Below are 24,821 nucleotides of genomic sequence, written 5' to 3' on the forward strand. Positions count from 1 at the left end.
TGAGCCTTACAAATGTTTGTGGCATTTCCCATTATAAAATAGGAAACATCTAAATGAAGTTTTATGCTTAGACAAATCATGTTGGTTTAAAGCACACTTCTCTTTTGCTGGTCTAAAATGCTGCATATTTATTCTCAACTTTAGCTAATTGTCATTCACAGATAGCAGGAAGTTGAAAGGCTTCGTGCTGAAAGGAATGTGGTTGCAAACAAGATGAAAGGAAAACTGTAACCCTCTGAGCGTCAAAAGCTAATAGAAGAAGGTATAGAATTTGGAGTTGACATCACTCTTTCAATCTTTTGCTTTAGGTCATCTTATTCTGCCCTTTTATAATCTTTCTTTAGGAAAGAATCTAAAGGAAGGACTTATTACTTTGGAAGAAGACTTGCTTATACTTGCAGATGAGCTTCAGCACGAAGCACTGTTGGGTATACCTCTGGGACCCAATTAGTTTTGGAAAAAGAGTTTAATTTGGTTTAGTATTAATTATAATATATTTTTATATATTATATTTAATTTGTGGAGACCCAATTCAATTTGGAAACAATTAAGAGTTTGATCAATTAATTCGGTGAGATAGCACTTGGTGCATCATATTTGGTGGAATTAAATTGGGTGAGTTAGTGCTGTTGTTCGGCTGATCTTCAGAAGTTCCCTTTGCTTCGGTTTGTTGGTTCTTTGAAGCATTATCAGTGTACTTATTCGGTTGTTTGGTCGACTTGCTTTGGGTTAATTATTTTGGGTTTTCTTCAACTCTGATTTTGAAAATTTTTATTCATCTATTTGGTGAGGTCTTTCCTTTTTGTTTATTTGTGATTATTTAGAATTTACCTAAGGGTGGTTTGTAAGACTATTCATGTCTCGTTTGTAATCGTTTAGAAACTTATTTGGTTGATAATGGAATCGGATTTCAATTCCGTGGACGTACCTCACATTAAGGGAACCACGTAAAAATTCTTGTATTATCTTTGATTTAATTTTTTTGTATTAATTTTTATTCCCATTGATTAGTTTACTTATGGCAATCACATATTTTCCCTAATAAGCACAACGTATAACAAATATGACCCATCCGGATGTTCCAGTAGGAGGGGAAGATTGCTCTGTTTCAACAAAAATGGTATTTTGTTTCACATGATCCTTCTCCCTATCACTCTTTCCCTTGCAATTATTAGTTTCTTCTTGCTGATTTCTTTTTCATTTTACTTGCATTTTGATAGGTTGGTAGCCCTAGGGAGTTTGGCTTCCCTATTAAAGATCATTTTCAACTTGGGAGAGATCTAGATCTCATTGATTTTGATGCTGCTTCAGAGGTATTTCTGCTGTTCAACTAAGGTATTAGCATATCTAGCTCATTTATATGGAGGATTTAGAGTTGTTATGCAGTGTTTTTTAATATGAATTATTTATGGGGTAAATACTTCCGAGATTAAGGCCTTGTTTGGTTTGGTTTTGGAAGATAAATTTTTTAAAAAAATTTTGGAGAAAGAGTTTAGAAATTTTTTTAGTTTGTTTGGTTGTATATTTTTTGGAGTATGGGATGATTTGAGATTTTGTTGTAGTTGAGTAGATATGTGTGAGAGAAAAAGTGATTGAGAAGGAGAGAAGAGAGAGAAAAAGTAGTTGATTGATGTGTAGGAGATACAAAGTGATTTTGGAATTTTTTTTCCAAAATCACTAAACCAAACAAAATTTTAGAAAATTTTCTTCAAAATTTGTTTCTCAAAACCAAACCAAACAAGGCCTAAGTGTTTTTTAGAAGTCAAACAGAGAGGAAAGTATATCAACTCGAATTTGAACACATTGAGCTTTCTATTTTATTTGTTCAATCTGATAGTTTTTAAAACTTGTATGTCCAATTTATATTCTGTAAAAATCTCAAAAGCTCGCCAAAATTTCCCATCATCTATTTACATCCCTAGATGAATTGTTGGTAGTATTCTCTTGCAACTTATAATGCTGACTGGAAGCTGCAGGCTATTGAACAAGTCAATGACAAGCTCAAATTGATTAGTAATGTTGGTGTATATTCCTTGAGTGTTCGCTTTCATTTCCCTGAAATAGAACTTTGAATGCACTGCAAAAGAATTTACTTATCTGCTTTTCATTAGCTTCACGCTGAATTCCATTACACGTTGTGTTGGCCCAAACATTTTTATCTACTGAATTATTGACTCTCATATGTCTCTGAACACTTTTCACTTGTCAAAAGAAGGGAAAAAAAAGGATGTTGGACCACTTTTTGTATAGCTGTTGAAATCTAATGATTCTAGTTCACAACCTTGGCTATGTTTGACTCAGTGCAGAGCTTGATTTTCTACTATGTCAGTGTGGAATATTTGGCTTCCATGCAACAAGAAGGAAATGAGAAGTAAAAGAATTTGGCTTTAATAAATAGTTTATCTTACTTGTTCATGGTTGTGTAGGTCAGTGGATCAAAATTCTACTACCTGAAGACTGAAGCAGTTTTACTAGAGACGGCTTTTATAAATTGGACAATCTCGCAAGTCATGAGAAGGGGCTTTACACCTCTTGCAACCTCGGAAATCATGAGATCTTCTGTTGTTGAAAAATGTGCCTTCCAACCTCGTGTAGAAAATATGCAGGTTTGTAGGTATATTGTTATGAATACTAACTGTCTCTTATGAATATACTTCATCTAGCATGGGTCATCAAATATTAAATTGTTGCTAATTTTCCATTTGGACCATAGTAACCATGAATTCGGTGTGTCACTGAGTCAAAATAGAAGGGAAAAGGGCTGATGGAACTCCCCTTCTTGACTGAGAGTTCGATCCGCAAGCATTTTTAGTTGAAACCTTCACCAGAGATGTCGATCCTAAATGCGACCTCACATTTACTATCCAAGGTGATTTGGATTACTATATGGTTGTCAAGCCTACACTAGAAGACAACCTTGTGCTATTGGGGCTCGGTCGTATGTTAACCCATCAATTTAACTGTGTCTACTTCTACTTTCTCATAGAGAAATCCTTTGGCTTGTGCTTAAACATTAATGAGTATTCTTGTTCAATATGCAAGAGGGGTGATGTTTAAAAGCTTTATAAATTCGGGAAATCAGCTACATTAAAATTACCTTCAGGGGAGATCCGTTTGATATCCAAAAACTGCTCCGCAACAAGTGGGGAATGTTGGGGTGAATCAGAAAAGTTTGGGTAGAGCCGGATCTAAGTGTTGGCTAGGTAAGCGTTCTGTAGTAAGAGTAGTTATGAACCCTGTAGACCATCTCCATGGGGTGGTGAAGGGAGGGCTCCAATTGCTAGGAAAAAAAACCCACAACTCCATTCTTCACACCAGTGATATCATTGACAACTCCATTCTTCTAGATTCACACCCTCTAGTTTTCGACTCATAAGAAGACCCGCTTCTTCTAAGTAACCCTGATTTCATATAATAAACCATAAGAATTTTTCATTTATCTCAAATGCTAGTGACTGAAGTATATTCAATATATTGCTTCCTATGAAGCACGGATACTTCAAAAAGGGTGACGTATCCGTATCGGATACTTATCGGATACCGATACTCCTCGGATACTCGCGGATACGTATCAGATACTACTTAGTATCGGATACTTCTTAATTAATTTTTTATTAATTTTGAAGTATCGGATACTTAATTTTGAAGTATCGGATACTCGAAGTTACATATTACTTATAATATTTTGTTTAGTTCTTTCATAAGAGGAATATAGTGAGAGCTTAAGTAATAGAATTTGTCAAATTGATGTATCCTTGTTGTCTCTCTCACTTCTCTCTCGCTTTCTCACTCTCTCACGTTTCTTCTCTCTGCTCTCATTCTTTTTTTGGTGTTGGCATGTAAGGATGATGTTTAATTTGTATTTGCTTTTGCTTTTATTTTTGAATGTTTTATGAATGTTTAAGCAATTTTAGGTTAATAGGAATCCCTCTCTTTATTTATTAATTTACTTTAAGTTTTATTTTCATGCATATTACATTATTAAAATCACAAAAAAAAAAAAAAAAAATTATGAATGTATCCCCGCTGTACTCGTATCATACTTTTTCAAATTTTGACATATCGCCATATCCACATCCCCATATCACCATATTCGTATCCGTGCTTCCTAGGCTATCATTGATGACTTAAAAAAGTATATTTGCTGAAATTTTTATTTAAGAATGGTTTTTTGGCTTTGGCTTTAGCTAAGGTCTTGTGATATTCACTGATGAAGGGGAACAAGTTGAAACTATTGACCTTGAAGACTCTTAGTTTTGTAGGAATCTTTCTTCTTTATCAAGTTGTCTTTTGCTTTAAGTTTTATTTTTATGCATACTGCATTACTAAAAATTGTTAAAATAATATTTTTTACGAACGTATCCCCGCCGTACCCGTATCCTAGTTTTTCAAATTTTGTCATATCGCCGTATCGTGTCGTATCGCCGTAACGTATCGTATCCGTATCCGTATCCATATCTGTATCCCGTATCCGTATCCGTGCTTCCTAGATTGCTTCATATCCAGTGTCAAGGTGTCGAGCTGGGCAAAAGGGAGCCTCATATTATAGGGTTTTAAGAAAGTTTCAAAAGGAACGGTTTCACCTCTCCTACTGTTACTAGAAGTCTAGTCTCTCTCAGGTTCAGTTTCGATCTCGAACTAACTTACTTAATAGGATAGGCCGGAAGGGATATACTTAGAAAACCCGATTTCCTATTCTGTCTTAAGAACCTGACTCAAAAGAGAAAAGAAGACTAGACTAAACGAGAGGTCACTTTCGACGATTGAACTTCACTTTTATATCCAGATCGAACGTCTTTGGATCCTGCTAAGGGCTGGCTTTCACTCCACTTTCACTTTCATATTTATCCTGGGTTGGAATATATAACTATTAAGAACTGGTTAGATCCTTCATTGAATTGAACTGGTGTGACCAGTAGTTTAACCAACTGTTTTAAAAATTTATTTTGGATTTTCATCCGTTGCACATCCTTCTGTTCCCCTCATTAGTCTAGCCTTCACTCTGGTTGTTAACATGGACATGAACCCAAAAAAATGCTCTTAATTTTTTTTTTGTGTAGATTTTCATATATTGTTTATGCTTTTAACAAATCATAGACGTTTGATTTTTGTGAGTGGCTGTTATGAGGGTAGATAATGCCTTCTATCCTTTCGTTTTCAAGTTTTTGTTTTGCAGAATTAGAGTTCCAACATGTTGAACCAGGACATGAGAATTTTTTTTAAAGCTTGTGTTGTTTGGGCCTTTTCTTTTGGGTGGGGGGTGGGAGGTGGGGGTTGGGCTTTGTGACTAATACTTAAGGGAAGATATTTGATCTTTCAAAAGCCGTAGACAAATATTTTGCTCATATATTTGCCAACTGCTGCAGGTTTATTCTATAGAGGGTAGTGATCAATGCCTTATTGGCACTGCAGAGATTCCAGTTGGGGGAATTCATATGGATTCTATTCTTGCTGAATCATCATTACCTTTGAAGTATGTAGCTTTCTCCCATTGTTTTCGTACTGATGCTGGTGCTGCAACAAGGTAAATCACCTGCAAGTAACTCTGTCAAGGGAATATACTTGTAACTCATCAATTCAATTTATGTGGGTGTCTCTGTATTCTGTGCACTTAAACTAATATTAATTTATCATCAATGTTCATTTTTTCATGGATGGATAGAAATTAGCATTAAACTTTTTTTTGTTTTTGTTTTTGTTGGAGCCCTTCCTCTTTCTTTTCTTGCTTGTATATATAAATTTCCCCCATTTCTGGGGATTGATGTGATAGCCCCATTGCAATGACTGCATGTGTTTTGTGCTCCTGTATTGATCAGGAATTCATCATGGAGGATATGTCTAACAGGTGCTATTATGCACATTTCCAATACAGCATCCTGGAAGAATTTTAGATGTTTTAAATGATGAATATTTTTTGCCTTAATCTTAGGATATCAAATTCTGCTTTATTTTAGCTAGATCTGAATAACTATGCTTGACGAGGACTTCTTTCCATAATATGTAAATATAACTTGGTCAACCATGATTTGGGCATTAATCATCTACTTTATAGGACCTTTCACACATTGCTGAGCAGATGCCACTCGTGGTGGTTAAGTATCCTTGCTTTGTTTTCTTTTGCTTCACTTGACCAAAAAGGGGAAGAACATAAAGGGAGCTCATAATCCTACTATTACATATATCAGATTTTGTTGATACTTAGTTCTGTATCATATTTGATGTATTGGTGAGTATTCTGGAGCAGAGACCTTTATCGAGTCCACCAGTTCAGCAAGTTGGAGATGTTCATCCTTTGCCGACCAGAGGAAAGTGACTCTTACCATGCGGAATTGATTGGAATTGAAGAGGGCCTCTTCTCGTCTCTAGGCTTTCATTTTAAGTAAGTATTGACATACATTTGTGTACATATATAAATACATGTATATTCACTTGTGTGGTTTTGTTTTTGTATCAATGTGTGCTTCAAACGTTGAGCTTCTTTGCAGAACCCTAGATATGGCTTCAGAGGATTTAGGTGCACCTGCCTATCGTAAATTTGATGTGGAGGCATGGATGCCAGGCTTAGGTCGATTTGGTGAGGTATGTTAGTAATGTGTTGTGTAAACGTGTATATACATGTGCGTGTGTGTATCGTTCACTGATTATTTTTTGAACAGATATCAAGTGCATCAAATTGTACTGACTATCAAAGTCATCGGCTGGGAATTCGGTACCATCCTGAAGCATCATCAATAAATCCCAGAAAGGGTAAAAGGCAATGTTGCTGCAGCACAGTTTGTGCACACATTAAATGCCACTGCCTGTGCTGTTCCACGGATGATCATATGTTTACTTGAGAATTACCAACAAGAAGATGGTTCTATTGTTATCCCTGAGCCATTAAGACCCTTTACGGGTGGCCTTTAGGTGATTACTTCAAAATCCAGATAGGAAAACTAAATATTACATTAATTTTTCAAAATCCAGGTGATTAATTAATTATTTATTTATTTCAATTACACTCATTTTTATGAACATGTTTTCTCAATCAACCAACATTCCCACATATCGTCATAGGTCTTGTAGCTATAAAACTATGAAAAAAATAATAATAAAATATTTAAGTTAAAGGGAATCCGAGGTCTTATAATAATCCTATAAAATTATTAAAAAATTAGTAAAAAAAATTCAAATTATTGGAATCCTATGAACACGCAACAATCATAATGCACTTCGCCATTTCATTCATTCCTAATTTTATGGGTCGTATCCTCGTCAATCTCTCAATGTTTATGCATAATTGATCCAATATATCAATAACAGGTAAATTTTAGGTTTTTGTGGACTTTCAATTTTTTAGTTTATCATCTCTGCCATACTAAAGTGGTTACATTTACCCTTGCCTGGAATGATAGAAACACGATTCAAATGAGACTATATTTCTCAATATATGAAAGCTAATAATTACTTGAGTTTTGGCAGAACCTTTAATTGGAGGGTAGAGATTCTCCAAAATGATGTGCTCCACAGGTACACTAAATGGGTATGGTAGTTTTTTTTTTTAAACCCCCTTTCAATTCAATACATCTCAAACTGTCCTGATTACAAAATAAAACAATTATTTCACTCAGGCAACGTTAACCACCTATGCCATGAAAAAATTTAAATAAATAGTCTGCTACTGATTCTTGGATTTGACCCCAGCTCAACCTTGAAATCTCCAAGAGTGATCTTTTTGTTGTGAAAACTGATGATATGCTGGTTGGAGTTGGCATCTTACCAGACAAAACCATGTGCTTTTCCATCCTATAGTTTCAGCTTGCTCAAATCAACTTTTTGAACAGGATATGTATATGCCTCATAATTGATTTGTTGGCCCAAGGAACTTAATTTTGTAAAGGTAGTTATTAGGTCAACCTGAAACGAAAAGAATCAAATCACACAGCAAAGTTATAAAGATGAAATGTCAATAAAGCAGTTTCAAAGAACACACAAATCATGAACTCAACGTCATATTACGGATCAAAATGATCAATTTTTCCTAGTAGATTAGTTTTTTGCTGTAAGACGGTTGATTTCAAAACATATTGGATTGAAATATCATCACAAACCAAAAAAAATACTTCATAATTTTCTTCCTTGAGCAAAAAAGTTGATATCTTTTACTTCCCTAACCATTTTGTTTCCATACCTTCTGTAATTCATGAAATAAGAAAAAAGAAATAATGGTGTTAACCTCATAGTCAGTTTGGGAGATTGTTTCTCGGCTTCGTTGGTATTTCTCAACCCATGGTGCAACATCTCGATCTGTGGCCAATAAGGTCTCAGTGGCCATTTGATCAGGACCCAAGAATGCAGACATAACAGCTAACTGGCCAGCCAAAAAAAAAAAAAAAAGAGGAAGAAGAATTGGGTTAGTGAACATTTTTAATGAATTAATCAGAAGAAGTTCCAAGTAACATGGATTTGGCATAAATGAATATGATAACAAAGACAAGCTGAGCCAGTTGAAGTTGCAACAACTTGTTGAGGAAAGCTTACTGATATACAAATAGGAAAAAACATAATGTTGTGGTTTTACTTAGGCCTATTATTTTAAAATAAAAACCCCATCAAGATGATATTTAATTACAAAACTATCACTGCCACATAACATTATCATTTTAATTGCAAAAATAACATTTTCCTAGAAGGAATTACCTGGCGGGGACCCAATCCGATAGCTGAGAACTTATCTTTCATTTCCTGAACACTTGCTTTCTCCCACTGGGGAACCCTCCCCTCTGGATCTGGCTCTTGGGCATCGAACCTCCCAAATTGCCTATCAAACAAGCCCCACTGCAAGCATGAAGACAATCGTATGCATTACATCCACAGCTCCCTTCATAATATTGCATGAGAGGTAAAGCATTACGGAAAACAGATACAAAGTGTGTATAAACAGAGGCATATAGACTAAATGCTACTTTGCACAGATTCAACTCTGAAAACTGTCTTGGGAAGCTAATTTGATGTAAAGGACCAGCTAAACAGCTAGGTCAACATTATTTATGAAACATGAGTTTCTTCACCAAAAATGAAACGGAATTACAAAACAAGTTAACTTGTATACAAACTGATGATATACGACACTGCACATTACTGTGAAGTAATGCACTCAAGAAAACACATCCTTTTAATGTCTGACAGAGACATCTGTATTATCAAAGGCTACACAAAGCAATTGGAGCAGCACAGGCTTGCAACTTAAAAGATGATATACTTTGTGTTGATGCAGTCTTGTGAAATAAATGATTGACCTACGCATGACTTCCTTGTTCTCATTTTGCCATATTGGCTGTTTGCATCACTGTTTGCAACATAGGAACATGATCATGTAAAATCCTTTGCATCCCAAGTAAAAAGATGTATTCATCAGTTCTCTATGCAACTGACATACAATACAATAGTTTGACAGTTATCCAATCCCTTGGCTTGACTCTCATAAGCATTCAAAGCTGAGTTGAACCATAAACATCCTATTCTCTAGTCTTTTCATGGTGTCTAACTGTCTGTAGCACTTTATACATCCCAAAAATTATTAGCATATAGAAAACAGCCACATAATTTGAGAATTTGTACTCGTCTATAACTTAAAGGCATAACCTGATAGAATTGCATGCGGAAATTGGATCAATTGATAACATAAAGCTGATGGTGGGGGAAGGGGGAGCTTATGTATATCTATATCTGGTGAGCTTATATGACAAAAAAAAAAAAAAAACTGCCACTTGAACGTACTAGTCTATAAAACAAGACTAAAGTTGTGAGCGAGCATATAACATAACACAATACAAGAAACTAACCTGTCCATTGGAACCATAAGCAGTGTATAATAAGCTTCCTTTCTCTTCATTCCCACCACATTTACGGATGGCAGAAGCCAGAAAGGTAGACTTTATGGCACTTTGTCCTGCATTGAATAAAAAAAAAATTTGGGTCAGGAGCTTTCAATCACCAAATTCAAACAAATGAATTCATTGTCTTTGATAGATTCTCAGATGAATTTATTTTTCCTCATGGCAATTGAAATGAGTTTACCATAGTATTTTAATACGATACCTTGTGCGCAGTTTTATTTTGTGTTCAATTTTTTTGAGAAATTACGTGGAGAACATATGTATTAAAAATTCTACACATGACCAAGTCTGCATTACCCATCAGCATTTGGTAAGTCCTTTGAAATAGTTGACTACAGTAAAGCCAAGTAAAATAGAAAAGGGATGTGAATAATATTGAAACAAATTGTTTCAGAATATTGTTTCACTAAGTGGTGACAGAAGTTTGCTTATAGTTTGGCCTTGATATTATGTGTTGACTTGAAAATAAAATAAAATCATCAGTAATGAGATAATGATGAACCACCTCTTTGATAAGCTATTATTGTATATTCCATATACAGTCACTTATTTCCTTCTAATACACTCCCCAACCTTACATTGTTAATTTTATGAGCACACACCCATGTGCAATTGCGCGCATGCTATGGTCTATTCATCTGCCACAGATTTGCTCTCACTAAATTACCATAATGAATATATTGGTAAAAGAATTATTGGGAAAACGTGATAAATTTGATATGCTAACCTGCGTACTGGATGAGATCTGCAAATGAAATAGGACCGCACTTGGAATATAAATCTATCTCCTTCTTTGCTTCCTCTAGTAAATTCAAAGCAGCAGAGAGCCCCTTATTCTCTGGTCTTCTAATCTCTAAGCTTCAAACAAGAAAAGATCACGGACAAGAAGAAAATCGAGGTAACATTTCAGCAAGGAGTTGAATCAGTTAAGCCAAAGATGCACCCAAAAAAAACAAAAAAGGGTGGAAATTTTGAATCCTAAACCAACTTGATCCATGATCCAAGATCTCCATATGGAATGAGATCTGGGTTTCCCTGAAACAGACACAGGAATAACAATTAACGGCATTGCAGGTTAAAAGTCTAGTAAACTTAATGTAAATCTGTAAAAATGGGTCTAAATATGCAATACATAAAGATCAGTACTATCATTAAGAATCATGGTAGGATTTACCTTTATAGCTGCAGAAAGGGTCACCTTGACATTTGCTGTCAAAGAAAACATGTTAATTCAATTCAGTAGACATCGGCAATGTTTCATGTATATGAAGGAAATTAAATGGTTGGAAAGTTTACACTGAAACTCAGAACGCTGCCTACGTTGTATCAGATCAGCAGCATAAGCCTCTTCAACAAATGAGCCAGAGCTTGCTATTATTTCCTATGGAGAGACAACTGACAAAAAATCATTATCACATCACTCCAACTCATGGAATTGTATATTTATTTAGATAGATGAATCAAGAAATATCTTTACTACATGGTTTGAATGAGTGAAAAGTGCATATTATTGTTAGATTGTTAAAAAAGCTAATCAAAATAATTACTTTCTTCCCATGAATCTTTTTGCCAACACATACTTGGAATCTCAATAACGAAGTAAATGTTGTGATTTTAGGCCCTTATCCTGGGTATGCATTTGGTAACCATCAAAGAAAATAGATTGGCACATAAAATGGGAACTAAGCCCAAAAGCTACAACAATTAGCAAAGTAAATCCAACGTACTTGCGGAAAACCACAAATTATTTTCATGGCACGGCATGTAACTCTTACACTGAAATTGGATTTAAAATCTGTACAGATATTCCAAGATTGCAATTTAGTTAAACTTAGTGGGATGTAATTCACCTGTTCATTTGGGCCACACATGCATTTAATGCCATCTAGGACTATTAGTAAATTTGGTGTTGTTTCAGAGAAATTGCACTGTTTGTTAAGATTATTGTTGCATTTACCTCAGCTATTTATTTCTCCTCCCCTCCTATGCATTTAGCTATTCATCATCTGTGCTCAATTAAATTCACATAACTTCTCTCTCATTGCAAGTGGCAACATTTGGAAAATGTATCTATTCAAAAACAAGTTTATGAATTTTATTGGACCCTAGCAACTCAATTAATGTTTGAGTTTTTTCATTACCCATTTCGCCGATTCATAATTACTCAAACATAACCATCCTTCTCTCAAACTTAAACAAACAAACAAACAAACAAGTCTCAAGCTAACAAAAGGTAACAGCTATTTTTGTAGGCATTATATATCAAACAGGGAGGTTGCAAAACACAAAAGAACATAATGGATTAGTCATACCATGCCAATGGTAGCCCCAAAACATTTAAGAACATCTCTTCGACCAAATTGAGTCTCACTAGCATTATCAGCTTCAATCTTACAGCTAATTGTACTCTGGTCACACATACAAACACACAGGAAATGTTCAAAACCCAACAAAATTGGTTGCACACAGGGACGGAACAAAGATTTCAATCACTAGAGGGCCAGAAAACGAATAATATTTTTTCACCATATGTACAAACACATATGTATATGTATGTACAATACAATATATAAATTATATATACACCTAAAAAAAATTCAAATACCATAGAAACAATCTCTGATGAATAAATTTATTTGGTAGAAAATAAAAAGAGAATGGAAGATCAGAGACTAATGAGATATATGTCTTATCCATTTTATTTATTGATGATGCAGTTCGTCCTGGGTGGATGGGTCGGGCTGGTCCAAGCTCTTCAAGTTCCGATCCAGGCGGATGATTCCACCAGATGACCTGCAAGCAAGTCCAAAGGGGAACAGGGTAGTCCCCCAGTGAACCATCCGGCGAGCAAATCAGTAAAGGAAGAAGGAAATATATATAGAGAGAGAGAGATAGAAAAGCTTTACCTTCCTCTTGTCTTCGATTCTTGCTTATATCCTTTGGTAATCATTTCACTGTCCCTTACGACGTGCCCCCTTCCACCGAAAGCCTGTGCCGTAGCTTACCTTGTTCAGGGTGAGGGGGCTCTGTTCCGATGGGGAGGTGTTGTCGTAATAAATGATGTGATGGGCCGCATTAATGGTGATGTGTTGTGGCAATAACTCTGCAGATCTTTGTCTGCTAATGTGGCCTGTGTTTCACCTGCCATGTGCCCGAATGTCATTGGCCCTCCATGCCCAGATGGCCTCCAGCTGTCCTGGGCTTTGCCAGCCGGGTTATGCTATGGGTCCCAAGCGATGGGTTTGGGGTTGTTTGCTGTGGACTGTAAGCCTTATGGGCCTATCCATGTCAGTAGTCCCCCATTTCCGAGTGCAGCTTTAGTCCAATGAAGGGAATAGTAATAAGGAAGAGAAGTGCGAACCGAGCAGAGAGGTCGACCGTTAGGCGTGCCGACCGCGAGGCGTGCCGACCGCGAGGCGTGCCGACCGCAAGGGTGGCCGAGCGGGGGGAGCTGACCGTGAGGGTGGCCGAGCGAGAGGGGTCGACCGTGAGGCGTGCCGACCGCAAGGGTGGCCGAGCGGGGGGGGCCCGAGCGTGGGGCCTGCCGACTAGGACGGCGCGGGGCTCAAAAAAAAGAGGGGCGTGCCATGTGATGATGTGAAATGGAAAGGACAGGGTAATGGGAGGGGACAGTGCATCGTGGCCATACACGTGGCAATATCATGGGGGAAGTGAAGCGTTGGAGCATAAATGAAACGATAGGTCACGAGGGGGGGTTTTGAAAAGGCGGTTTTGGCGGTTGATTTGAAAGGTTTTTAAACGAGCGAAAATTAATTTGGATCCATGGAATACGGGTAAACCGTGGGTTTTTGGTATAATTCGTTTCACCTACCTTTTTACAAAAACTCAAAATACCCAAGTGTTAATTCCTTCATTGCGCACGACACACCTTTGCAACATTTTCTCAACTTCCTTGCTCCTGCGTCAGAAGTGATTCGTAAGCAAACCCTAGAAAATGGCACAAGAAGAAGTGGGGAATGTGAGGGTGGACCCCCTGGGAGACGATGATGCAGAGGAGCTAGCAGCGCGATATAGGACGGAGACACGAATGGTGGGGGTGGGGGAACCGGTGAGACAATCGCAGGCGTCGGCCCTGATAGTGGCTCCAAGGCCAATAAGCCAGGTAGAGCCGGATCAGTGGCACACTAAGGCTGACAAATCCACAATTACTGCGGCGGATTTGGAGGCTATCAGGGAAAAATACCAGATTCCGGCTGAGGTGGAGTTATTGCTGCCAACATCAAGGGAAAGGCTGTCTGGTGCCAGGCCAGGGGAGTTTTCCCTTTACGAGGAGGAGCTAAAAGGTGGGCTGAGGTTGCCACTGCCCCAAGTGGTGGTTGACGTACTGAACCGTCTGGAGGTAGCACCGGGGCAATTGATGCCCAATGCATGGAAGATTCTGCTGGCCTGCGCTAGCGCGTGGCCCAAGGCGAATGGAGGGGAAGCCATGGCGGTAGACGAGTTCTTTTCCTGTTATAAGGCTTCGGGGCAGCAAGAGACGTGGGTCACCCTACAGGCAGTGATGGGGAAGGGGTTAGTGGCGGGGCTGCCGACATCGATCAAGGGATGGCGGCCACGGTGGTTCTACGTATCTGCCAATGGGGGACTGGGAGTGCGCACCATCTGGAAGGTGCCCATTAGGTCGATGGAGCCAAGACCGGGGGCAGCGGCGGAAGAGAGGGTAAAGAGGGTGAAGGAGTGGAGGGGGAGAGAGAAGGCCAAATGGGACGAGCTTGTTCAGCCGTCCACATTGTTTGAGGCAGGATTGGGACCGCAGCCGAGGGGTGGGGACCTCGACCGAGCAGAATTGGAGGCGAGAAGAGAAGTTCAGGAAGTAGAGGATCAGGCCATACTTGCCAAAGCCACGAAGTTGAAGGAAACGCGAGGAGACCGACCGCTTCAACCGATCGCGCGGGAGAGGATCCGACCGCGCCCAAGGCCGCTAGGGGGGAAGGACTTAAGCAGTTTTGAGCCAAGACCGCCCCCAGTAGATCCTGTAAAAGAACAGGCCAGAAAGGAGGGGGAGGCTCTGAAGAAAAATAAGAAAAAGAAGAGGAGTGCCCCAGAGGGAGCTACAGATGAGTTTGGGGCCAAGAGGGCTAAGGTGGCCCTAGCTGAGGTGAAGGCCCCTGTGGCCAAGGATACCCCAGAGGTGGTGGGGGTCACCCCAACACTGAAGGTTGTGGAGACTGCCCCAACAATGCAAGTAGGAGTTGGGTTGACTGAGGCTGAGCCGAGCGGGAGGGAGCAGACCCAAAGGGGCCCTGCACCCCAAGAAGGAGGGGTCCGTCTGGCCACGGCAATCTATCACGCTCGCGCAGTAACTGGAAGGTTGGAGGGAGAAGAAGGCCCAGCCAGGGCGGGGGCAGACCGCTTGGTGAAGATTGTGGAGGAGACAACCCTGCACTCGGCATCCGAATTCAATGAGGCTGACCTGCTGAGGGGGTTATGCTCCGCCCAAATGGAGGTAACCACCTTGGCAGGGGCCCTTCTAAGGAAAGCAGGGGCTGCCAAGCTAAAAGCTGAAGAGGCCAAGGCCCAGTTGGCCAAGTTGAAGAAGGAGCGTGCCGACTGGAAGGCTGCCCATGCTGAGCTGCAAGCAGTCAAGTTAGAGCTGGAGGACACACGCCGTAAGGTCGTGTCGCTCGAGTTCCAACTGGCTGGCGAACAGAAAAAGTTGGAGGAGTCTGAAAGAGCCTGCGCCGTTGCGGTCGAGCAGCATGAAGAGGCCATGAGCAGCAATGAAGAGCTGGTCAGGCAAAAAGATGAGGCAGATGCCAGAATTGGAGATCTGTTGAAGGAGTTGGAGGATGAGCGCGCTAAAGCAAAGGAGGAGAATGGGAGGCTTGTGAGGGAGTTGGAAGCAGAGAAGGCGAAGGCGATGGCGGAGATGGAGAGTCTGAAGAAGGGAATGGAAGAGGAGAGGGCAACGGCGACTGCTAAAAGGGGGCCCTACAGAGAGAGCTGGACGAAGAGAGGGCGAAGGCAGCTTCTGAGAGGGCGGCCTACCCCGATCTGTGCGTCGCAGCAGTGGAGCAATACAAAGGGTCTCCCGAATTTCAGATGGCAGTAGATGCCGCAGTCGCCAGGAACCTGGCTGGGCAAGAATCTGGGGGGGTGGGCCCATCAAGGACGACTGCTGGAGGTAGGACGGAGGCAGAAGTTATTGAGAGCTTCCAGCAGTCAGACTTCTACAAGCACGAAATGGCTGAGTTCTGGGACAGCGGTTGGAAGATGTTCAAACGCAGAGCTGAAGAGCTCTTCCCAGACTGGGACCTGAGTAGTGTAACGATTGGTGAAGATGATGTGGCCCAAACCCCCCTGGACAAGGGCATTGAAGAAGAAGAACTTGTATCCAGTAAGGAGGAATAACCAAGGGAGATGAAGAGCCCCCTCTCTGTGTTTGTTTTTTTTTTTTTTTTTTGTTTCATTGTAATGAACTTGTGTACACATTATAAATGAATAAAATTTCATTTATGTTGTCAGTTGACTGTGTTGGCCTGTATTGTCTAAAATGAATGAAGTCTTGTCATAAAAACTGGTCATAAAAATTGTGCAATAAAAATTTCGTGCAAAGTTAAGTTAAAAGTTCCTCCCTGCAGAGTGAGATTGGATTTGTATGAAAATTGAAAGGATGATAGTGGTTTATTGAAAAATTGGATTATGAAATTATAGAACATAATATTCGAATGGGGTTAGTACTTCCAGTTTAATAAGTACGGATGAAGAATCCATGGATGAGGACAGAAAAGTAGGTTGCAAATCGTAACTAAACGGTTAATTGTAAACTTGTAGAGAAGAGATTGGAGAAACAAGCTGGGTGGGGTGGGAGATAATCTGAGTAGTAAATGAAATACGTGAGAACACCTTTGGAATCTAACTAAGTAAAAACGTGGTCCTGGAATTGTGAATAAGTTTCAAAATGTGACTGAGTGTTAAAAACGTGGTCCTGCTTTACGAAATTTCGTGGATAGGATGATCTCAGCATAGAGTGCTCAGTTCTGGCTAAGGCTTTGAAGTGCTCAGTCTGGTTGAGGCTTTGAAGTGCTCAGTCTGGCCGAGGCCTTGAGTGCTCGGTCTGGCTGAGGCTTTGGGTGCTCAGTCTGGCTAAGGCTTTGAAGTGCTCAGTCTGGTTGAGGCTTTCAAGTGCTCAGTCTGGCCGAGGCCTTGAGTGCTCGGTCTGGATGAGACTTTGGGTGCTTAGTCTGGCTGAGGCTTTGAGTGCTCGGTCTGGCCGAGGCTTTGAGTGCTCAGTCTGGCTGAGGCTTTCAATGCTCAGTCTGGCCGAGGCTTTGAGTGCTCGGTCTGGCCGAGGCTTTGAGTGCGCGGTCTGGCCGAGGCTATGAGTGCTCGGTCTGGCCGAGGCTTTGAGTGCTCGGTCTAGCCGAGGCTTTGAGTGCTCGGTCTGGCTGAGGCTTTGAGTACTTAGTCTGGCTGAGGCTTTGAGTGCTCAGTCTGGCTGAGGCTTTGAGTGCTCGGTCTGGCTGAGGCTTTGAGTGCTCGGTCTGGCTGAGGCTTTGAGTGCTCGGTCTGACCGAGGCTTTGAGTGCTCAATCTGGATGAGGCTTTGAGTGCTCGGTCTGGCTGAGGCTTTGGGTGCTTAGTCTGGCTGAGGCTTTGAGTGCTCGGTCTGGCTGAGGCTTTGAGTGCTCGGTCTGGCTGAGGCTTTGGGTGCTCCGTCTGGCTGAGGCTTTGAGTGCTCCGTCTGGCTGAGGCTTTGGGTGCTCAGTCTGGCTGAGGCTTTGAGTGCTCAATCTGGCTGAGGCTTTGAGTGCTTAGTCTGGCTGAGGCTTTGAGTGCTCGGTCTGGTTGAGGCTTTGGGTGCTCAGTCTGGCTGAGGCTTTGAGTGCTCGGTCTGGCCGAGGCTTTGAGTGCTCGGTCTGGCCGAGGCTTTGAGTGCTGCAAGTGAAAGTGTCATGGGAGCGACATACAGACAGTTGAATTATAAAAGCTGAGAACTTCGGTCGGAATTTGCATTATGTATTAAAGAGGAAAATACAACAATGTTGACAATACAAAAGTATGAACTCATTGATAGTAACGCTTCAAATATTCGGCATTCCAGGGATGGGGGAGGTCTCGGCCTTCCATGTCTCGAAGTCGGTAAGTGCCTAGTCGTGGTCGGGCTTTCACAAAGTAGGGACCCTTCCATTTGGCTGCCAGTTTGCCCTTGGTTAGATTCTTTGTGGCAAGAGTCGCTTCTCTCAAGACAAGGTCCCCCACAGAGAACTCTCGTGGTCGAACTCTGCGGTTGTAGTGTGTTCTCATTTTCTGCTGGTACGAAGCCAATCTGACAGCAGCAGTCTCTCTGAGCTCTTCGATGAGGTCCAGGTCTGTTCGATGGAGCTCTTCGGTTGAGGCGAGATCCGGATGTAAAACCCTGGGGGTGGACAGACCGACTTCTACCGGAATAACCGCCTCAGCGCCATATGTTAAGCGAAAAGGGGTTTCCCCAGTAGGAGTGCGAGCAGTGGTTCGGTAAGCCCACAGTACATTTGGTAGTTCCTCAGCCCAAAGGCCTTTAGCAGCTTCGAGCTTAGTTTTGATGATTTTCAGAAGAGAACGGTTGGTGACCTCGACTTGGCCATTTGCTTGGGGATGACCGGGGGAAGAGAAGCATGGTTGAATCTGGAGATTTGCACAAAATTTTCTGTACTTCGCGTTATCGAATTGTTTGCCGTTGTCGGAGATGATGGCTTGAGGGATGCCAAATTGGCAAACGATCGATTGCCAGATAAACCTGGTGGTGTTCCGCTCGATGATTGTGGCAAGGGGTTCGGCCTCGACCCACTTGGTGAAGTAATCAATGGCGACAATTGCGAACTTGGTCTGGCCTCGACCGGTGGGAAGTGAACCAACCAAGTCGATCCCCCATTTGGCAAACGGATAAGGGCTGCAGAGTGTGATTAACTCTGTAGGAGGAGCATGGGGGATGTTGGCGAAACGTTGACATTTATCGCATTTGAGCACGAAATCGGTTGCATCCTGATTAAGAGTTGGCCAAAAATACCCAGTACGGAGTATCTTGTGGGTAAGGGACCTGCCGCCTGAATGATTACCACAAATTCCCTCATAGATCTCCTGCATTACATAAGTTGCTTGAGCTGGATTGAGGCACCGTAGATATAGTCGGGAAAAACCGCGCTTGTACAATATACCATCGACAATGATGTAATTGGATGCTCGGGATGGGACTTTGGCTGCCTGCTGTTGGTCATCTGGGAGTGCCCCTGTGGTCAAGAATAGGAGAATGTCGGATGCCCAAGGGATGGGTTCGTTTTGGATGAACTGTATAGCTTGTAGGTCAAGTGAAATGGCCGGGTGGTGTAGGTATTCGAGACAGACATCATGGCTGAGATTAGGATGGTCAGCAGAGGCCAGCTGAGCTATCTCATCTGCTTTGGAGTTTTCCGCCCGAGGTATATGCCTGATGTGGAAGGTATTGAAGAGGCGAACAAGGGGGAGTGTCATATCCCTGTAAGCTCGCATTGTGTCTTCCTTGGCATCAAAGTCCCCCGTCATCTGACCGACGACGAGCTGGGAGTCGCTGAATACTCGGAGGTGGCTGACACCAATGTCCTTGGCAAGGCGGAGTCCTGCTATCAATGCCTCATACTCGGCCTCATTGTTGCTTGCTTCAAACAAGAAACGGAGGGCACATTTGAAATAGCCGCCCTCGGGGGAGGTGAGGATGAGGCCGGCCCCACTTCCTTCTCTGTGAGACGAACCGTTGACATTGAGAGTCCAAGAATGAGGATCTTCTAGCTCTGTTGGAGTTGGTGGGAGTGGAGGGGTAGTGGTCGGGGCCGGATTGGTGAACTCCAGGATGAAGTCTGCTACAACTTGCCCCTTAATTGCTGTCCGAGGGCGGTAGGAGATGTCGAACTGGCTGAGTTCTACTGACCACTGCATTAGTCTGCCTGAGAGTTCTGGTTGCTGCATGACCTTTTTCAGGGGCAGGTTGGTCAGGACCACTATGGAGTGGGCTTGGAAGTATGGGCGAAGTCGTCTGGAGGCAATGACCAAGGCCAGGGACAGTTTTTCTAATAAGGGGTAGTTCTGCTCCGCTCTCCTGAGAGCCCGACTGATGTAATAGACCGGCCATTGGATTGAGCCATCTTCTCTGAGGAGAGCTGCACTGACTGCGGTGCTCGACACTGCTAAGTAGAGAAAGAGGGGCTCGCCTGTGATTGCCTGTGAAAGAAGGGGAGGATTGGCCATGCATTGCTTTAACTGTTGGAAGGCCTCTTCGGATTCAGCTGTCCATTCAAAAGTCTGCCGAAGAATTTTGAAGAATGGTAGGCACTTATCTGTTGCACGGGAAATGAAGCGGTTGAGAGCCGCCACTCAGCCGATGAGTCTTTGAACTTCTTTGACCGTCCTAGGTGACTGCATCTCAACTAAGGCCTTGATCTTCTCAGGGTTAGCTTCAATGCCGCGCTGACTGACCATAAAACCCAAAAACTTTCCAAATCCTACGCCGAAGGCGCACTTCTCTAGATTGAGCTTCATCTGGTACTTGCGCAAGGTGGCGAAGGTCTCTCGTAAGTCAGTGACATGATCGGAGGAAAATTTGCTTTTGACTAGCATGTCGTTGACGTAGACTTCCATATTCCGGCCTATTTGGTGATGGAAAACGGTATTAACCAGCTATTGATAGGTGGCCCCAGCATTCTTCAACCCGAATGGCATTACACAATAGTGGTAGGTACCTCGGTCGGTAATGAATGATGTGTGTTCCCGATCAGATGTGTGCATCAGGATTTGGTTGTACCCAAAGAAGGCATCCATGAAGCTGAACATTTGATGACCGGCCGTGGCGTCGACCAGCAGATCTATGCGGGGAAGGGGGTAGCTGTCTTTGGGGCAAGCTCGGTTCAAGTCAGAGTAATCGACACAGAGTCGCCATTTGCCATTGTGTTTGCGGACGAGGACCACATTGGACAACCATCTAGGGTAGTCCACATTTTTGATGAATTGGGCCTCGAGGAGCTTGTCAACTTCTGCGGCTATAAGAGTGTTGCGCTCCGGATGGAAAATGCGTTGTTTCTAGCGGTGGGGTCGAAAGTGGGGTTTGATGCTGAGGCGATGGGTTATGAAGAAGGGGTCAATGCCTGCCATGTCTAAATGGGTCCAGGCGAATACATCTCTGTGCTCGGTCAGGAGAGCGGTAAGGTCGGCCTTGGCTTGGGAAGGTAGTTGGCTGCCGATTTTGGCAGTTTTTATTGGGTTGGTGGGATCAATGTTAACTTCAACAAGTTCCTCCACAGGTTCTCCTCTGACCAGCTCGTCCTCGTCTCGGACGTCAAGCCCTTCGATGATCATGGCCTCTTTCAGCTTGACTTCTTTGAGTGAGGCGACGTAACACTCCCTGGCCACGGTCTGTTCTCCTTTGACAGTTCCGACGCCGAGATCGGTAGGAAACTTAATGGCAAGGCGATAGGTGGATGTGATGGCTTGGAAGGCGTTTAGGGCTGTGCAGCCAAGGATGATGTTGTAAGCAGAGGGGCAGTCGACCACAAGGAAGGTGAGCAACTTAGTGGTCTGCCTCGGGTGTTCGCCAATGGTTATAGGTAGATCGATGGAGCCAATGGAGGTCATACGGTCGCCGGTGAAACCGACCAGAGGGGTTTGGAAAGGAGACAAGCTTTCTTCTCCAATCTTGAGCTGGCAGAAGCAATTGAGGAAGATGATGTCTGAAGAGCTGTCGTTGTCTATGAGGACTCGTCTGACTTTGTAGTTGGAGAAGATGGCGGAAATGACAAGGGGGTCATCATGTGGGTAACGGACTCCTGCACAGTCGATGTCTGTGAAGGTGATGCCCATTGTTTTGACTGTTTGGAAGGTCGGTCCACCGTCGCCACTGCTTTGTCTGAGCCCAGCCTTATTTTTCTGAGCTCTGCCTTCTGAGCCGAGTGGGATGGTCCCCCGCAAGCAAGGCCACCTGAAATGACTCTGATTTCTCCGACTGGTAGAGGGGGATTGCCTGGAGGTCGAGGCTGTGGCGGTGGGCGATCATGGCCTTGGTTAGGTGCGGCTTGGTTTCGGGGTGGTGTATGCCGGCGATTGTTCCTGGGAAGGTCGATTCTTTACCTCTGCTGAGGGCGGGTGTCTGTGAATCGGCTGAGGCGGCCCTGACGTATGAAGGTCTCGATCTGATCTTTGAGGTTAATACACTTGTCGGTGGTATGGCCATGGTCTTGGTGGAAACGGCAGTATTTGGACTGATCTTTCCGATTGGAAGGGTTTCGTGAAGGCAGGGGCCACTTGAGGGGGTAGTCCCGCTGGATCTGATTGAGGACGTGTTCCATGGGAGAGTTGAGTGGTGTGTACCGCTCGAACCGACTAGGCGGTGGGGTCGGAGCCGACCGGTCGGCTCGGTGGGGTCGGTCATTATAGTGGGGTGTTTGGCTATTATACTGGGCGGTCCTGGGTTCTGAGTCTTTCCTCTTGTCTCTGGGGGTCGGATTTTTAGTGATTGGCTCCTGCCGAGCGGCCAGGGAATCTTCAGCATTCATGTACTTCTGGGCTTTGGATAGTAGGGCTGCCATGGTGGTTGGAGGGTTTTTGGAGAGGGAGAAAAGAAAATCGGACGACCGTAGGCCGGCCATGAAAGCCGTGAGGATGACCTTGTCGTCGTTCTCCGCTACTTGAAGGGCTTCGGTGTTGAAGCGGGTGACGAAACTGTGGAGCGACTCCCCCTCGGTCTGACGAATGTTAAGGAGTTGGGGTGGCTGGGCGTCTCTGACGCTGGGCTCCGATAAAATGGCTCAAGAAAGAGTCACTGAGGTGTTGAAAGGTGGAGACGGAGTCCGCCGGTAACTGGCTAAACCACAACCGAGCTGATCCCTTCAGTGTCACGGGGAAAGCTCGGCACATGATCTCATCAGGAAAAGCATGGAGGATCATGAGGGTGCGGTAGGTTTCCAGATGGTCGACTGGGTCCGTCGTGCCATCGAAAGAGTCAATGGTGGGCATTTTGAACTTGACGGGCAATGGTTTGTCCCTGATGAAGGCAACAAAAGGCAAGTTGGCGGTGACTGAGGGCTTGTGCTGAATGTTCTGCATGACCCCTTGTAGTTGGAGCTTCATAACTCGGAGTTCAGCGTCCCAGAGGGGAATGTTGTCGCCATGGTCGGTCAATGGAGGATGGACGCTGCTGGCTTCCCCCTCAGGGGCTAGTGCCACGACTGACGGGCATGGGGGTGGAGGTAGTAGGCTCATATGTGGAGGAGGAGGAGGTTGTAAACCTTCTGGGTTGAGCGGAGGGGGTTGTGGAGCAGTGTGGACTGGGGTTCTTTCTTGGTTAGGTGGAATATCTGGAGGTGGAGCGGGGAGGTTTCTTTGGAGTAAAGCACTGATCAGGGCCTGGTTTTGCTCGGCCATGTGGTTAATGCTGTTGGTAAGTTCGATGATGTACTGTGGTGGGTTGTTTGGATGGGGAGGGTCTGTTTGATGATCGGCGGTATTATGGTGAGAAGCCATGGATCTAGTCGTGACCATACACCTGGACGGGTGAGAGGAAAAGATAACGGGGAGAAAGGGGGGCTCCGGCGATAGTGAACACAACTAGCGCACGAATAAACCACAAGTTCCCACAGACGGCGCCAACTGATGATGCAGTTCGTCCTGGGTGGATGGGTCGGGCTGGTCCAAGCTCTTCAAGTTCTGATCCAGGTGGATGATTCCACCAGATGACCTGCAAACAAGTCCAAAAGGGAACGGGGTAGTCCCCCAGTGAACCCTCCGGCGAGCAAATCAGTAGAGGAAGAAGGAAATATAGAGAGAGAGAGAGAGATAGAAAAGCTTTACCTTCCTCTTGTCTTCGATTCTTGCTTATATCCTTTGGTAATCATTTCACTGTCCCTTGCGATGTGCCCCCTTCCGCCGAAAGCCTGTACCGTAGCTTACCTTGTTCAGGGTGAGGGGGCTCTGTTCCGATGGAGAGGTGTTGTCGTATTAAATGCTGTGATGGGCCGCATTAATGGTGATGTGTTGTGGCAATAACTCTGCAGATCTTTGTCTGCTGATGTGGCCAGTGTTTCACCTGCCATGTGCCCGAATGTCATTGGCCCTCCATGCCCAGATGGCCTCCAGCTGTCCTGGGCTTTGCCAGCCGGGTTATGCTATGGGTCCCAAGCGATGGGTTTGGGGTTGTTTGCTGTGGGCTGTAAGCCTTATGGGCCTATCCATGTCATTTATGAAATAAGATATATATTTTAAAAAGTGCTATGACAAACAGAATTTTTCACACAAATAGGGCCATTGGCCCCATAGGCTTCTCATAGTTCTATCCTGGTTGCACAACATTCAAACAATGCTTGAATAAGAACCTCAAGCACTTTGAGAAATTAAACATGGATATAAAGAGTGGTTACTAAGTTACATAACACCCATATATATATATATATATATATATAGGTGAAGAAAATGAATGGACTTACAGCATGAATAGGGTAGCTGGGTACAGCAGATGTGGTAATGGTGGGAGGAGATGGAACTAGAGGGAGTGTAGGCAGAGAAGGAACGGTTGAGATAAAAGAGACAATCCCCATTTCCCGACTCTTCTCTCTCTTCCTTTCTTTCTTCAATGGTGTTTGTTTGTGTCTTTGCAGGCAATTTTGTGTTTGTGGAGAGTGCGAGTGAGTTTATCCAATTTCAGTTGGTATGTACTGGGTCCCATGGGTTTGATTCCTGAGACTTCTTTGCTGTTGAGTTTCTATCCGACCCGACTCAATGATTCGTTTACACACAAAAATAAAAAGGGAAAGGGCACTTGGTCTATAGATTTTTTTTTTTTGGGACTCAATTCAGCCTTTTAGGTTTTTTAACCCAACAACACTACAAATTAGGACTTAATAACTCAGAATTTATTTAGAATTTTTTTTTTATAATTTAGATTCATTCTATTCATGAATCCCATACTTTATCAATTTAATTTTC

The 24,821-nt window shown here is 43.1% G+C and overlaps 1 protein-coding gene and 1 pseudogene across 2 annotated transcripts; one reads left to right on the forward strand and one right to left on the reverse strand.

Moving 5' to 3' along the window:
- Positions 1-213: 213 nt before the first annotated feature.
- LOC114302893 (serine--tRNA ligase, chloroplastic/mitochondrial-like) lies at positions 214-6,985 on the forward strand (annotated as a pseudogene). Its single transcript, XR_014362910.1, has 9 exons — positions 214-262; positions 345-428; positions 1,047-1,120; positions 1,221-1,313; positions 2,427-2,606; positions 5,367-5,524; positions 6,245-6,379; positions 6,486-6,579; positions 6,657-6,985. The product of XR_014362910.1 is annotated as a serine--tRNA ligase, chloroplastic/mitochondrial-like (transcript).
- A 263-nt stretch (positions 6,986-7,248) lies between these two features.
- On the reverse strand, positions 7,249-24,513 carry LOC114287938 (thylakoid lumenal 29 kDa protein, chloroplastic). Its single transcript, XM_082918689.1, has 10 exons — positions 24,323-24,513; positions 12,191-12,286; positions 11,175-11,259; positions 11,011-11,087; positions 10,863-10,913; positions 10,606-10,738; positions 9,825-9,931; positions 8,680-8,817; positions 8,216-8,350; positions 7,249-7,896 (listed from the first exon to the last, which is right to left on the reverse strand). The coding sequence occupies exons 1-10, from the start codon at positions 24,431-24,433 to the stop codon at positions 7,786-7,788; spliced, it is 1,044 nt and encodes a 347-aa protein (XP_082774815.1). The 5' UTR covers positions 24,434-24,513; the 3' UTR covers positions 7,249-7,785.
- Positions 24,514-24,821: the final 308 nt, after the last annotated feature.

Source organism: Camellia sinensis, chromosome 3 (genome assembly GCF_055761805.1).
Source record: "Camellia sinensis isolate YWXY chromosome 3, ASM5576180v1, whole genome shotgun sequence".
NCBI lineage: Eukaryota > Viridiplantae > Streptophyta > Magnoliopsida > Ericales > Theaceae > Camellia > Camellia sinensis.

Excerpts from the sequence above, each read along its gene's own strand:
- LOC114287938 (XM_082918689.1), bottom strand. The coding sequence starts at position 24,433 with ATGGGGATTGTCTCTTTTATCTCAACCGTTCCTTCTCTGCCTACACTC. Across the intron at positions 12,287-24,322 it reads CCAGCTACCCTATTCATGCT|AGTACAATTAGCTGTAAGAT; the intron begins GTAAGTCCATTC and ends ATGTGTGACCAG. Across the intron at positions 10,914-11,010 it reads ATGATAGTACTGATCTTTAT|GGAAACCCAGATCTCATTCC; the intron begins GTATTGCATATT and ends TGTCTGTTTCAG.